General features: G+C 31.5%; 1 protein-coding gene across 1 annotated transcript; it reads right to left on the bottom strand.

Moving 5' to 3' along the window:
* Positions 1–291: 291 nt before the first annotated feature.
* LOC108914344 (guanine nucleotide-binding protein subunit beta-like protein) lies at positions 292–16,540 on the bottom strand. Its single transcript, XM_018720139.2, has 5 exons — positions 16,309–16,540; positions 15,959–16,167; positions 8,929–9,060; positions 1,592–1,875; positions 292–564 (listed from the first exon to the last, which is right to left on the bottom strand). Exons 1-5 carry the CDS (start codon positions 16,415–16,417, stop codon positions 345–347), a joined length of 954 nt encoding a protein of 317 aa, XP_018575655.1. The 5' UTR covers positions 16,418–16,540; the 3' UTR covers positions 292–344.
* Positions 16,541–16,913: the final 373 nt, after the last annotated feature.

Genomic DNA, 16,913 nt, shown 5'->3' on the forward strand with positions numbered 1-16,913 from the left:
AAAAAATAGTAGTGTACTTTTTTCTCCTAAATTGAATGACAACGGAGATATGGGCCATTTTTTGAAAAAACCCTGTATATCTAAAACTAATCAAGTTAGCCAAGACCTGGTACCAGTGAAGTAAACTCAAAAAAAGAGGACGGGACATCGATATCAGATTTTTTGTATCTATGACCGTTTTGGCTGTACTCTATAAAACTATCGAAGATCAACCACCCAGTACAATACAAACAGCTCAATAAAATGCGGCCATATACAATGTTATTTTTATCCCCAAATAATATGTGTAAATTATTTCAAAACAAGTTTTCAAACATTTTATTCAAATTAATACATGTCAAATATTAATGTGCTGACACACTGACTTGCCATACTCTGATAGTATTATCAGAGTACCCTGCAAATAATGTTTGTCCGTCAGTAGACCATGCAAGTGACAAACATTGTGGTGGTTCAGCTTTACTCGTCTGCGATACCACTTCAGGTCTTAATTCCTCCACCATTTCCTTACTTTCCAAGTCCCAGATTTTAATAGAAGGTCCAAAGGCTGCACAGAGCCAGTACCTACAACAATAAGTAACGTATTAGTCAAAATAAATAACATCAATTTTCATTTGTCCAATTTAAGACATCAGTCCCATATCCGCTAGCTTTCATGGAAGTCAAGCAATGTTTTTTATGCATCATGTAAAAACAAGAAATATAAAGTTAAAAATCTATTCATTATTTGAACCATAGACCATCCTCCAAAATATTGTAAAATGTATGTAGGTTATTTTAAAGATAGAATGTTGCACTTTTCGCAAATTGGACCATTTTTTCCAAGAGAAATCGTAGATTAATGTCAATTGCAATTTTCAAATTCAAAGTTTCATTTTCTAAAATGTTGTCACTATATCAGATTTTTTTGCATAATTTAGTAGAATTCTGTAAAAAGAAATAAATATTAGTGAAAACTGCATCTTTTCATCTTTAATAATATTGCACTAGCCTTTCGCTCGTGCCTGCGGTGCATTCTCCGCCCGCCGGTAACTATAAAATTTTTTGCAACATGGTGTATCTTAGTTCTTTAAACACCCTGTATGTAAAAGTTTGATGTTTTCCAAAAAAAAAAGTCTATTCGATTCACGAACCTTTGGCTTTGCAGTCGCGAGCTTACAAACTGAGCTACGCCACCTATCGGTGGGTGGAGCCTGTATTGGCTATTTGAAAGTTTAAGTCTCCGCTGGAAAACACTAAATTTGAAATGTTCAAATTAAGTTTTATCACTATAATATCGTCTTTAAAAGACCGGAGCCGGTATCTAATTAGAAAATATGATCAACCTGACATTGTCGGTTTTCAGATAGTGGGCGTTCTCATCAGGTTTCATCTCTCCCGTAGCAAAAGTTGTCAGTTTTGGCGGAAGATACGCAGAAAAACAAAAATTTACCTAGGAAAACACGGGAAAGGCTCCACTAAAGTACCCCTAAGCTAAGGACCTAGTCCAGATAATGTGAACTGGCAATTTATATAGTATGCTGTTATTTTTGGTAAATGGTTACACATAAAAATCTTTTAATTTTAATACATTGTGATATAATAAACAAACCTGTTTGGTGAAAAGCATAAAGCAGTTATAATGTCATTGTGGTCTAGTGTGTGTAAATGCTTGCCATCATTCAAGTCCCATAACATAGCTTTACAGTCTTTACCACCACTAGCACATAAGCTTCCATCAGGAGAAACAGTTACAGTATTTAAATAGCCGGTGTGGCCAGAGTGATTTATCTTTAGACGACAATTGGTTAAATTCCATACTTTCACCATTCTGTCCCATCCCGCAGAAACAATTATGGGGTTAGCATGATTTGGAGAAAATCTTACACACGAAACCTTTAAAAACAAAAATATATTTAGAAAACAATGACACAATGAATGGTGGACAAAATAAATGTGTAAATTTAAAGCATTTTTCAACCTATTTTTCTTGGATTCAATGATCACCGTTAATAATGATGCTGGCCTGTAAGTCAATTGCCAAACATACAGGATTTAGGATCCAATATGACATATTATGACCCCAAGCACAAATGTATTTGTATCAGAATATATAAAATATTGTGTTACACTCAACATGACTTAACACTATTAAATTCTATATGAAAATAATATTGACATTATTGCTTATTTCAACATCTTGCTTATGCAAAATTATTTCAATGTTAAAGAAAGAAAAACAGATTAATAATTTGTTTGATGTATCAAAAACTTTATTATATGTTAGAAATGAATTTGTCCTGTAAAAGCAACCCAATTTTATTGAAGTACAGTGGACTTCCTCTTAATCGGCCACTTCGGGACCGGGACCATGACCGGATAACAATTTGGCCGGTTAAACCAACGTTATGTTAAAATACACTTTCTTTGTTTTTTCAGTATAAAACTAAGTATGTAATATACATATATTTGTACATATATAGCCTACTTCATTATAATGTGGTATGTATAATTAAGAAAACTTACCCCGGAAGAACTTTTTTGATAGGAAAAAATACGACACATGTTAATCCTTATTAAATATCACATTTAGTACAGGACTGCACCGTAAATATAAAAATAAGTTCTAAACGTAATCTTGGATTTTCTTTTGTTTCTTTGTGTGCAGCTAGTTTAGAGTACTACTGTATGTCCACTACATTAAAAATCAAGTAAGTACTAGTAAGTAATCAAGTATCACATTTTGTTTCCCATAATAAGTGTCAGATTATGCACTGCTGACTTGAGAGACAGTGATGAAAAACGATTTGTGGACGTTCTTTAAATGATGATTTATGAAGGTCCATTGTTAAGGCACATGAAAATAGTAAAATCTTATAAATTGCAAAAAAATATTAATTTCAGACAAAAGCAAAACCATTGTTACAGTTCATACGATATTTGTTGAGATAGAATTCCAAGACGCCCACTTCACTTTCTTGGAATTAACCTCATTCAACACACGAGGTAGAAAAATAATGGCGGAAAATTTGAAGGCAGCCCCTTGCCGTGGTAAATTGTTGGTTCCGATAATAGAACTTTCTTGGCTTATTCTTTTTGTAGAATTCTATCTCAACAAATATTGCACGAACTGCAACTAAAGTTCAAAAGTGTGACCGACTAAAATGAGCCAAAATACATCTAAATTGGAGCGAAGGCCAGTGGAATAAAATTTTGTGATAAATGGTGCGTCCTGCCCATCAATTAATTATTAGGTAGTTATCTGTTAGTTATTAATTTATACATATTTATAATAAGTCACATGCAATTACCCCCTCTTTATTTTAAATGCTAAAACTTGGGGCAAAAGGTGTGAGGTTGGACCCAAGACCCTGTCCGCGAGGTAGAAGATGAATCGAAAATTACCTAAACGACGATCGAGTCATCGCTTTTCAATTTTTTTCTCATACCTTTTACAGTCCAGAAACGCTACAGTAAATTCGATGTTTATATTGGTGATCATGGCATGATCAAGTAAAATTATTAGAAATAAAGCAGAAGTATTTCATTCCAAATATCTTAAAAGAACAGTAAAATTTTCAGAGGTTAATGATACTCAGCTGTGTCGGAAATCTTCATTTTATAGACGGTTTTTTCAATCCTCAAAAATACCAACATATTTTACTATTCATTGAAAAGTTGAGAATAGTGATAATTATATTTTCCAGCAAGATGACTAGTTCCCATATAATGAAGAACACTAAAGCATGACTTGCCAACAATAATATACCAACTGTAGACTGATTATCTAGTAGCCTCAATCTTATTAGGTCGAAATTATGTAAAATTTATTTTACAAAATTATATTTCTTTTATTAATATAAATAAACTAGTATTGCCACCTGCTCCGAAAGATTTCAACATGTGTAATCTCATCATAATCAGCTAGGTCCGTCAGTATTGAAATAGCAGTTGTGATTTAGTAGATGATCTAATAATTATTAGGGGAAACAAACGAATGAATTGCTTTTTAATATGCATAAATAAAATTGTCTTGCTTTAACAGGAGGTTGGAATTCATTTGTAACATGAGCAGTTATACCAATATTTTTCATATAATATAATAATAAAGAAAAATTATTGAACTTCATTTAATTCTTAGAATATTAAAATAATTTTACATATACAACATAAAATAGGCATTAATGAGTTTTTATTGCTAAATATTGTTTTAGACATATTTTTTTATGGAAAAGGGCAAATTGGTTAAACTATTTATTTAATAGGGTAATAAAAGTAATTTATGCAATAAATAATTATAAGTGTGTAATTTGTTAGTTCTGAGGACGTCGATCGCAATGTCCCCTGGATCCTGACGGCCGTCAAATGTCAAAATTTTTGGGCAAACTTTACCCCTTATTTTGAATTATCTGATAGCGCAACTTATAGAACCAATGGTAAAACAAAGTACTTAATATATCAGTGTACATAAAATTTCAAAGAAACCTCTTCTTATTTAAATATATAAAAGCCAGTTTCATAGTAAACTTAAACACTCTTTAAATTTTCATAACAACTTTATTTTAAAGCTAACATTAATGTGATTATGAAATCAGACCCAAGTGATGTTAACAAAGAAGTCTTGAAAATAAAATTTTATTTTATAATTCAATTTACTTATTAAGAGACCAAAATAAATTGGATTTTGGAATAAATTATTTAAAATAGATAAACTTAATAAATGAAATGAAAACAATGATTTTTTTTAAAAAACTAGTAAAATAAATACATTGAAAATTATATTTACCAATTTACCAATTAATACAGTGCAACCTCTTTAATCCAAACACCACATTGCCAGGCATTGTTCGTATTATCGAACATACTATAAAGATTTGTACATATGTATATTATGTAAGTACATACACATTTTATTATAACAATATAAATATAAATCATATAAGACACATAAAACTTATATAAGGTAAAACATAAACATGTAGTTACATATACATATATGTATTATTTTACGCTTTTCACATTTTTTATTTTTCTTACTTCCAAAAAAACTCCAAAATTGTTACACAAAACACGACACGCAAAGGCGGGTATCCACTTGTGGCAATGATCCGTAACGTAACAACAAACATGTTACGGCCTGTTGTAAAAGGTGACACGGTTCGCTGCGAAAGTATTTGTGGTTTTGGTCTTATCATTCATTCAGTAACGTTACAAAATAAGGTTACGAGATGACAGAGGAACATAAACTCGCAGTATGAACCTGACTGCAATAATGGATTCGTCACTGCAATTGCAGTTAGCAGCAGCGTCATATATTTTTATTCATCATACAATTTTGAAGAATAAGAAATGGAAATCTCCGGAAATCTTTTCTTTACTCTACTCCATGGCACAAACACAGAAAAATATACTCTTCCTAGTCATTGCAGAAAACAGACTGACCCCAGATCATATAAAAAAAGACTAATGAAACAAAAAATAAGACAAAATCACATGTGCAATAGGCAACGTTACGGCCAAAAGGGTAACCCCGTCTCAACATGTGGCAGAAAATACTATTGCATTCCTTTGATGCGACGACTAAAAACTGACAACTGATGGTTCGACCCGGATTAGTTACACATGTCAAATTTGGTACACGTACCATGCAACAATTTTCCGTCACCACTAGCTGTAACGTAACATGTTCGGTGTTACGTTACGGGGCATTTGACACAAATGGATACCCGCCTCAACAGGCCTTCGCTATCGGCAAACAAACCGTCATTGGGCAGACAGGCGCGAACGACTGCCGACAACGCGCGTACGCGCGAAGCGATCTAGTCTTTTCTTGTCATCGTTCAGAATTGGCCGTTCGGATTAGCGTGTGATCGGATTAACGTGTGTTCGGATTAAAGAGGTTGCACTGTAATTCCATAAATTAATGAAAGATGTATTACAATAAGAAATGCATAGAACAAAAACATTTTTTCAAAATTATGGGAAATAATTCCATTTTCGGCGAAAAAAAAATCTAATTTCATAGACAGAAAACCATACAATTGTTTTTGTCCATATTGTTTGAAATATTTGAAGCAAAATGTTTGACAAATTAAAATTTTTCAAAAATCCATGAACATAAAATTTTTGCTGTAATTTATTGGAGCAAAATTGAAATTAGGAATATTATTCGCCTTTAAATCAAGAATATGTAATAATCCAATATTTTAGTCAATAACTTATACAGGGTGGTTTTAAATGAAGTAGCAAAAATGATACCAGTGAATGTAGAGCCAAAAATAAGAGGATTGAAGTGAAAATACCTTATATATGAAAGTTACACCCCCGAGGCGATATACCCTCTTAAAGGAGGGGTTTGAAATTCACATTTTAATATTTTTTTCTTTAACATGGAGAATGTTAAGAGACGAAACTTGGTATGAGCATCCTACTAATAAAGAGACGTTTCAATATTTTTTCGATCATTGGCGTATTTTATAAAGGAGTGAAACAGTCAACCCCATTGCAATATTTTATTAGAAATTTTTTATATGAAGCAAATTATTTATTGGGAAGACTGATTTATTGCGCAACGTTTTTACCTCTTGTAATTTTTCGATGAAACCGATAGTTTTCTAGTAAAAAAATTAGATTACATCATCGTTCACTAATGGGGTAATTTCGGAAATGTGTAAAAATAAAGTAGGTGGATGTCAACAAATAAATTGTTATTTATCATATTAATAAATTGACACTTTCTGTCAATAAGCTGGTAATTTAATAATAACATTAAGAATAATTTGCTATTAATTAATGAAAAATGTTTACATGTATTAGATAAAGTTATTTATCTGAAATAAAATTTAATACAAACGAAAAACAATAAATGCAAAATTAAATTTAGAGAATATTCTCGAAATAATTTCCATTTTGCTGCAAGCATAACCTAATACGTCTGTTGAAGTTATAACGCACTCGCACAAACAGTTCTTGGTTATTGCGAAGGTCATCTGCCACCTGAAATATTCTTAAGTGTAGTTCTTCTAAGGAGGCAACAGGAGTGGCATAAAAAATACTTTTTATGTGTCCCCACAAAAAGAAATCCATAGGCGTTAGGTCAGGTGAACGTGCAGGCCAACAAACAGGGGCATCACAACCACGACCAATCCAGCGATTCGGGTTATTTAAATTTAACCATTCTCTAACGGCAAGTGTACTATGTGCAGGCGCCCCATCGTGCATATATCACATCACCTGACGTGTAGCGAGAGGTACATCCTCAAGTAATGTTGGAAGATTTTCGTTCAAAAATCTAAGGTACTCGGCCGCTCCAAGCCTGTGTGGAAGAAAAAAAGGACCTACTAGAGTATTTCCTACAATTCCCATCCAAACGTTTTAACTGAAATTATGTTGACATCTTGAAACAAATATTTCATGAGTATTTTCTTCTGATCATGAATGAACATTATGAAGGTTTACTGCACCTACTCGAAGAAAATTTGCTTCATCGGCGAAAAGTATATTCGTTAGGAAATTTAAGTCATGCCTGGAAATATTAATGTACCATTGACAAAAATCCACGCGGGTAAGTAATTCAGGGTCATTCAATTCTTGCACGGGTTGATGGTGAAAAGGATACCAATAAAAGATTTTCATGACCTACATTCCACACAAGACTGTGAGAAACTTGGAGTTGCCTGGACACCGGTTTTGTGCTTGTACCACAGTATTTTTCTAGATGTTCCAATATAACTTCCTCAGTTTCAACAGTTCGGACATTATGCCTTCTTCTGGCGCCATCACGATTGGGCTGAATTTTACCAGTTTCGCGAAGCCTTCTTTCCACCGAGGCCAATGTTTGTCTATAAGGAATCGGTTTGTTTGGATATCTTTGATGGTATAATCTTACTGCAGCGTTACCATTTTTTCTGGATTCAAAAAACACTTGGAGCATGTTGACATATTCATCATTGGTATAAATATTATTTGCCATAATTATTCTGATAATAAACTAATCAATTGGTACTAATTATTGGTTGACAGAAAGTGTCAATTTATTAATATGATAAATAATGTTATGACATCCGCCTACTTTATTTTTTTACTAGGAAACTATCGGTTTCATCGAAAAATTACAAGAGGTAAAAAAAGTTGCACAATAAATATTTTTAAATAAATAATTTGCTTCATATAAAAAATTCCTAATAAAATATTGCAATGGGGTTGACTGTTTCACTTCTTTATAAAATACGCTAGTGATCGAACAAATATTGAAAAGTTGTCTTTTTATTAGTAGGATGCTCATACCAAGTTTCGTGTCTCTAGCATCCCTCATGTTAAAGAAAAAAATTAAAATGTGAATTTCAATCCCCTCCTTTAAGAGGGTATATCACCTCAGGGGTGCAACTTTCATATAAGGTATTTTTACTTCAATTCTCTTATTTTTGGCTTTACATTTACTGGTACCATTTTTGCTACCTCATTTAAAAACACCCTATATATATTTCAAATAAATGTGTGGCATATGGAATTCTTGTCCTACTTTGCTTTGATTTCTTTAAAAACAAAAAATACCTATTACAAAACTGCAACAAAAATTTTAGATTTAAATTGTTTAACTATTTCCCACTTTAAAGGTATTGATGTCTTATATCCGATTGAGGAACAAAAATATAAATACATTTTGTCCGCACCCAGGAATAAATTTGATCTTCTTCCCATTGACAACCAAAATGGCTATAAATAAAGCCAAGCTGGTGCTTTTTAGGAAGATAGTTATCATATTCTACTTCTAATAGCTAAATAAGTAATTATTACCATGTATTTTTGTATAAGACTGAATTTAAACCGAAGACTAACAAATGCAAATTGAATTTAACGAAAAATATTTAGAGGTTTTGACATTTTCAACAGAAAGATATAATTTATTCTATTTATATTTATATGTACAAAAAAAAAGACAGCACTTACCCAATCGGAATGGCCATCATCCTGAATAGTATATTTACATTCAGCTAAAGTATTCCATAATTTAATAGTTTTATCACGAGATCCTGAGACAATTTGGCGGTTGTCTACAGAAAATGCAACACTCAAGACATCCTGTAAAGTAATAACAAATTATTAAAGGTTTAGATGTTTTTTAAATCAAGTAATACTATAGGCTACAATTTTAAAATTTTGGAGTAAAAATTAAATTTATTACAATTTTATAATTCAAAGCAATGATTGCTCTATAAAGTGGTCATATTTTGATAATGAAGTGAGACTCATGTTTTTTTAGTAGATAATTTCCTGACCCCATAAAGAACTTATGCAATGAAAAAAGTTTGAATGAAATTTGCGAAAAAAAAAGTTGGAATTGGGGCGACTGATGATATCTCGAAAAAGATAGCACACATATTTGGAAAATATGTATATACACGGGGTTCTTCACGGTAAGTGACCTATTACACGTTTCAGAGGAACCAAAGACAATGTGACACTGAAATTTTGTTTACGGGGGCTATTAGATATGTTCTCTTCAATGAAAATAATGCCATCAACATAGCACTTCCACTTATACCAGAAGTAGATGTCAATTTCGTTATTTTAAATGGAACACTCAATATATTATTGCATTATCAACGAGCTAAATTAAAAATATGTCAAAAATGTTAAAGCTTCCTTGTATCTAAATCTAACCGTTTTCGAGGTAATAGTCATTTTACAAAAAAGACAGATGCAAGCTTTTCGAAAATTCCTTATATCTTTCTTCGTTCTGAGAGCTTTCACTTGCTTTTCGTAATACACAAAGAGCATAAGATGCACTACCTTCCGCTATTAAAATTATCTGAAGAAAATTATACTAAGATTCTCATTTTTCACGTTACATTTTGAAAACTTAAAACTGACAAAACTTTTTAAATTCAAATGGAACACCCTGTATATTTCTGCATCATATAGAAAATCAAATTCTCTTTTCACCGCTATAGGCATTGTAGGGGTTAGTATCAATTTTCTCAGATAATTGCGATTTACTTACATTTTCAAGAATATTACGTTAAAATATCATCATCCTTGAAAGGCAAATATTAGTATTGTCATTCAGCATTCTACAAGTATCAAATACTTTCTCGACAAGAAAAATGCAGAATAATTATTCTAATGAAGATATTTTGGTATTTTGCAAAATTTGAAGAATTGGACACGAATGAACCTTGGCCATATACATACAAAAGTGTTCTTTGTAGAACATTGATTTTTTTTATAAGTACATTAATAGTGCGCTGTTTCACGTTTGTTGCACCTATAAATAATGAGGGGTATATTTAAACAAAAAACTGCAAGTACCTACAATAAAGAGCAAATAAGCATCCTTTCATTAAGAAAACAATGAAATGTAAAGTAACCAAAATGTTAAATTATTGCATCCTCTCAACTTCATTTCAAATATCATAAAATTATAATAATGCATTTATTAGTTATTTGAAATTATTTTATTTATTGTCTGCTATTCTTTAAAAACTTTTATGACAACATTCAAAATTAGAGCAAAATTCTAAGAAAACCAACCGAAATCATTTCATTAATTGTTCTGTTTCAGTTGCAAAATACCAAATCATAGAAATACAGCTAATAATTTTGATTCACGGTGAATGTTCCATGGATATAAAAAAAATTAAAAATATCTTCATTAGAACAATTATTTTGGATTTTTCTTGTTGAGCAAATACTTGATACTTGTAGAGTACTGAATGACAGTACCAATATTTGCCTTTCAAGGCACATTTGATCACATTTTTAACGTAATATTCTTGAGAATGTAAGTAAACCGCAAATATTCGAGAAAATTGAAACAAACTCCTACAATGCCTATATCGGTAAAAAGAGAATTTGATTTTAAGATGCAGAAAAATACAGGGTGTTCAATTTGAATTTAAAAAGTTTTGCCTATTTTAAGTTTTCAAAAGGTAACGTGAAATATGAGACACTTCAAATAATTCTCTTCAGGTAATTTTGATAGGGGAAGGTAGTGCATTTTATGTTCTTTGTGCATTCCAAAAGGCAAGTGAAAGCTTCCTGAACAAAGAAAAATATAAGGAATTTTCAAAACACTTGCATCCTGTCAAAATTTTTGTAAAATGACGATTATCTCGAAAACGGTTTGATTTCGGTACAGGGAAGCTTTAACATTTTTGACTTATTTTTAATTTATCTTGTCAATAATGCAATAATATATAGTGTGCCATTTAAAATAACGAAGTTGACAGCCACTTCCGGTATGACCGGAAGTGCTATGTTGATAGCATTATTTTCATTGAAGAGAACATATCTGATAAACCCCTTAAATAAAATTTCAGAGTCATATCTTCTTTGGTACCTCTGAAACATCTAATAGGCCACTTACCGTGAAGAAACCTACTGCTACAAAAAATTTGAAAATTTGGCAACATGGCAATGTCCCTAGGACGAACACAACGAAAATATCTAGAACTCTCCAGCACTTCCGGTTATACCAGAAGTCGATACCAACATCGTTAATTTAAATGGGACACCCTATATATTATTGTATTTTCGAATTCTACGTGAAATTTGAGGGCCACTTTATTAAATATTATTTATACTAGGAGTTACAGAATTTGAGATTTTATTATTTAAAGAAAAAATTTGGCAGATGCAAGGGTCTGCGGAGATGCTAGTAACTGTTTTCAGGAGCATGATATCAAGTGGATATTTGGTACCTGCAAAGAGCATAAGTAACAGTAAATTATGGTATACCAACAAATTAAAATATTTAATGCTAGGTGTTTCATTTTTGCCGTTACATTTTGATAACTTCAAACAGCTATAACTTTGTTAACTTAAATGGAACACCCTGTATTTTCTCTAGCAAAAGCAGCAAATTCTCCCATGTTGAAATTACTTTGTCACATTTTCCATAAATAACAAACAAATTAAAAGAATTCTCATTAGTATAATTTAAATGATCCCTAGGCATTTTTATTTAAATTTTCGGCAATAACTATTTAGACGCAACAATAATTTGAAAATTAACATAACAAATGTCAAGTTATTTCTGGTCATGGCCAATTTGACAACAGGTCTGACATGTGAAAAACTGTCCAAAAAAATAGAAAATAACAAATATCTCTAAAAGTAATAACGGCAATCCTAACAACGCTTATATACTTTGAAAGGAAATTTCAATTTGCATACAACAAAGTAAAAAAATACAGGGTGTTCCATTTAAGTTAACAAAGTTATAGCTGTTTGAAGTTATCAAAATGTAATGGCAAAAATGAAACACCTAGTATTGAATGTTTTAAATTGTTTGTATACCATAATTTAGTGTTACTTATACCCTTTGCAGGTACCAAAAATCCACTTGATATCACGCTTCTGAAAAGAGTTACTAGCATCTCCGCGGACCTTTGCATCTGTCAGTTTCTTTCTTTAAATATTAATATCTCAAATTCTATAACTCCTAGGTATAGGAAATATTTAATAAAGTGACTTTCAAATTTCAAAAATAATATATAGGGAGTCCCATTTAAAATAACGAAGTTGGTGTCGACAACTGGTATAACCGTAAGTGCTGGAGAGTTCTAGATATTTTAGTTGTGTTCGCTCCAGGGACATTGTCATGTTGCCAAATTTTCAAATATTTCGGATCTGTACTTTCCTAGATATCGATCGACTCAGTTCCCGGTGGGACACCCTGTATGCAGGCTGTTACAGGGTCTCGGAAAGGATAAGAGATACGAAGTAGTTTAAATGGGGACAAAATTGCATAACCATAATCATTTTGCAATGAATCAGTCAGTATTCATTGCAAAATTTAGATTTTGGACAGAATACATTAAAAATGAATTTTTCATGACAAGTCTAAATCTGGTTTGGGCTGAGGCAATACAGTGGGGGTCATGAAGGCAAATGTAATAAAATTTCCAGGGCTGTACTTAAAAAAATTAAGTTGGCCCTGGAAACACACACCTTACACATAAATATTGATTATGCCATTCGATTGAGGGCAAAAAGTTGCCATGAGAAAGTGTTCTTTTTCAACATAATAATTTATGAAGGGTCTGTTGTATAAACCCACATTTTAGTAGTAACTTGTCTTTATTATATAATAAAACAGTTTACGTAAGCATAAATTCAAATGATCTCTTGCTTCCCTATAATGACATTATAGAACTGAAATTCAGACCTTTTTCGAGTAGTTAAATTGACAAAATGAGCACGACTTATATCTAGCCGACAGACAAATATTTTATTCTGTCCACACTTTATGTGATTTAATATTTTAAATATATTCTCTTCTTACCTACAACAAAGCTTGCTATAAATAAAACAGGCAATACTTTTTAAGAAGGTAATAGCATATAATGGGTGATCTGGCAATAGACCTTTTTAGTAGTGACGTCACATATGCAAAATAATAGGCAACCCCATAATACACATTGTCATGAAGAATTTCTCAGTAATTTTACTAGATCGATTTTTGACCTTATGTACTTTGGACATAAGTGCCAAAAAAATTTCTTCGTCATGACCTTAAATATTGCGATATTAGAAATATTTAAGAATTTTCAAACCCCAAGTGACAAACTGAAAGAATTATAGAATTTATATTTTTACATTTATAGAACAATATTGACTTTTATGGTAATTAATAAATTAAAGTTATATCATTGTTACTGAGCATGCGTATTAAAGATGATTTCATGTAAACGAAGTAGCCTCGCAACAGGATATCATTCAAGAAAAGTTTGGTTCTGTGCAGGGACTCGTGAAATGTCGATTCGATGATTCCGAATCGAGATCGAAATAATATCGATACATCGGTACTCTTGAAAATAATATCGAAACCCCGACCATTTGAATCAATATAATATCGAGAAGTCTAGCTGAAATAATTTGTTCTCTTCTTCTATCACATGTATTGACTATTGTTGTTTCTTTTTTAACATTACAAATATGTGTTTGCGGTTGTGTTTTGTTGATTTTTTCGTATTTAACCTAACCCAATGTGAAGTGTTAAATACTTGTTTATATCGTAGATAAATGTTTATATATATATTTGAACAGTTTTTGAATGATACCTTTTGTATTAACATAGTTATGTTCCTCCTTTACGAGTAATCATTGATATTAATAAATATAATGGTACTTATGCATTAAATAAATATAAATACTACATAATGTTACAAATCTTGTTCTTGTCATGAGTGTATATTTACCGGTATGCTTTTCTCTAACTATTCGTGAAAATTTTATCCAATTGTTGGAGAGGTTTTAATAAATAACTTATATGTGACTTTCTTTATACCTCTATTAATAGTTTGTTGATTTGAAGCAAGAAGTCTACTCATTCCAGTGATGTTCACCGTGCAGAAAACCAGAAAACACAAAATAATTTAATGTTGAATTGAATAGTTTCCGAAGTTCTTTTTACTTCTTTTAAATGTCAAACAATAGACATAATTAAATTACATATAATATTTTTATGTAAGCCAAATAATTACACAATTTTTTGTCCGGTAAAGATTATAATGGATCCATTGAACCTCTTAACTGTCTTCTCCAAATATTTTCATTCCTAAATGCTTCTCGTCGCTCTAATAGTTCAACAATAATGATAATCACAGGTAGTATTTTATGTTTTTTTTATTCAAACCTAATAAAAAATTAGGATATGGAATATCAATAATTTGTTGAGTATGTATGCATAAAACCTTTAAATAAACTTTCATGGTTTACTGTTTAGACTAAATAAATAATTTTATAAATTTCTGTTTGATAGGTATTCATTTTAAAATTTGAGCAAAATGAGATCTGAATGCCATAATTCTTATTTCTTAACCGTGGTGGTTATCACATCACCCCAAATTTGCTGAACTCATCCGAGGACTACAGGTATATGGATGTGCTTCAAGAGTACCAATTTACATTTCGAGTCAAATTGTTCGAGATTGGCTTCGTAATTATCTCGATATCAATAAAATGACATCGAAATTTCAGGACTCCCGCTACTGGTTAAGAGTACGTCTATAATAAACCACTTGAAAAAAAAGAACACTCGATAAACAGACTGACACAGTAGAACACCAAGAAAAACAATAAAAATATACTTGATAGAACTAGAAAATTCCAAGATTACACAAAAGAAGAGAAATATGCTAACAATGACAGCGATGATATATCAACAAGATCTCACCTGCGTATGAGGCTATTCTTCCCGAACATGCACATTAGGAATAACAAGGCTAATGTTAAATTTTTACTTTATTTAAATTTAAGAATATTATTTTATATCATTTTTGTAAGCTATCTATTTTACGAAACAAGTGTTGGCTGTTCTTAAATACTTCCAAATCCTTGTAAAAATAAGTTCATTTGAAATTGTTTATTTCTATAGTATCCATGTAAATAGTAAACAAGGGTCAGATTGGTTCTGTACAATTTCAACTATGACAATTTGTTGCCGGTTGCCTAAATATGTGACGTCACAGTAAAAGAGTCTGAGATATCTCTAAATCTTTGAATTTTACAGAAGATAAATTTTGACTATTTATAAACCGAAAATGTTTATAAAATATTCATATTAGTAAGTTAGATTATTTGGTGGTAATATGTATCCTTACAATACTTTATGAAATAATTGGTTATAGTAGAATTTTACAAGATTTGCTGATTTTTAATATTAAATTGTTGAGATAGATTTTGCCAGGTCACCCATAATATTTTATCATTAACGATTATAATAATTACAATAAATTATTTATTTTCCACTTTTATTCAGATTAATATTATACTGTGAGGTCCAATACAATATTGGCAAATCGTTTTACAACTTAATTAGGGAATATAATTTTACTTACTTAGGACTTAAATACAGTCAGGTCAACTTTTTCAGGCGAAGAATGTAGATATAAAGTAAAAAAAAAATCTTCTAGCTGTTTTAACAAAAGTAGTAATTTTACATATAAAGAAAAATTGTAAAATTTTATCAAACCTTAGTATGATCTTCAAAGCGCCTTGTAGTTTTTCCTGCGGCCAAGTCCCAAAGACGTAGAGTTTTATCCCATGATCCAGAAAGAGCATAGTTACCATCGCTGGACAATACTACATCGGATATGAAATGAGAATGCCCGTAAAGACGTTTTTGAGGGACGCCATACTGAGTCTCTTCTCGAGTCAATTTCCAAACAATCAGAGTCTTATCTGAATACAAGAGATATCATATTAACCATGCAGGGCCAAGTAGAGCATTACAGAGCTAAATCGTTTAGAAAAACCTTTGGATGCACAACTTTAGTAGAGATATTCCAAGATAACAATTTTTTTTAGGTTAAAGTAACTTACCTCGCGATGAGGATAAAATCATATCAGGATATTTTGGATTTGTAGCAATCTGGGTTACCCAGCCATTATGCCCCAATAGGGTTCCCTTTAATTGAAGCGTTTCCGACATCGTTAAACTGAATAAATATATGCGCGTTTACAACACCTTTCACATCCACTACCAAACAGCAAAAGAAAGATCGCATAGGAAAACGAAGACTATTATATACATCACACTCATCACTACTGATGGGAGATTTCGAGTGAAAAATCGAGTGGTACTCGATTATTGAGATCACTCGAGATATCTCGAGATGTTTACTCCCACCACTCGAGTGATTATTACCCTACGGTTGTACCCCAAAATGTTAGTGCATACTGCAAATAGTCACTGATTGCGTAACCTTTTTTTTAGAATAAAACGAAAAAGTGGTTAGGTTTTGAAGTGCGTGAGCTTTTTTTTTTTAGCTACGCTTATAAGTAATATATGACTAATACAAACATATTTGTGCGCCGCTGGGTTGAAAACGACCAATATCTCGTATCTCGAGTGATCACTCGATTATTAGAAGTACTCGATTACCGATAACTCGATTATCAAAATTGGTCGATTATGCCCATCACTA

This window comes from Anoplophora glabripennis, unplaced genomic scaffold, assembly GCF_000390285.2.
Source record: "Anoplophora glabripennis isolate ALB-LARVAE unplaced genomic scaffold, Agla_2.0 scaffold1323, whole genome shotgun sequence".
Taxonomy (NCBI): domain Eukaryota; kingdom Metazoa; phylum Arthropoda; class Insecta; order Coleoptera; family Cerambycidae; genus Anoplophora; species Anoplophora glabripennis.

Excerpts from the sequence above, each read along its gene's own strand:
- LOC108914344 (XM_018720139.2), bottom strand. The coding sequence starts at position 16,417 with ATGTCGGAAACGCTTCAATTAAAGGGAACCCTATTGGGGCATAATGGC. Across the intron at positions 9,061-15,958 it reads GCTTTGAAGATCATACTAAG|GATGTCTTGAGTGTTGCATT; the intron begins GTTTGATAAAAT and ends ATTACTTTACAG. Across the intron at positions 565-1,591 it reads TTATGCTTTTCACCAAACAG|GTACTGGCTCTGTGCAGCCT; the intron begins GTTTGTTTATTA and ends TTATTGTTGTAG.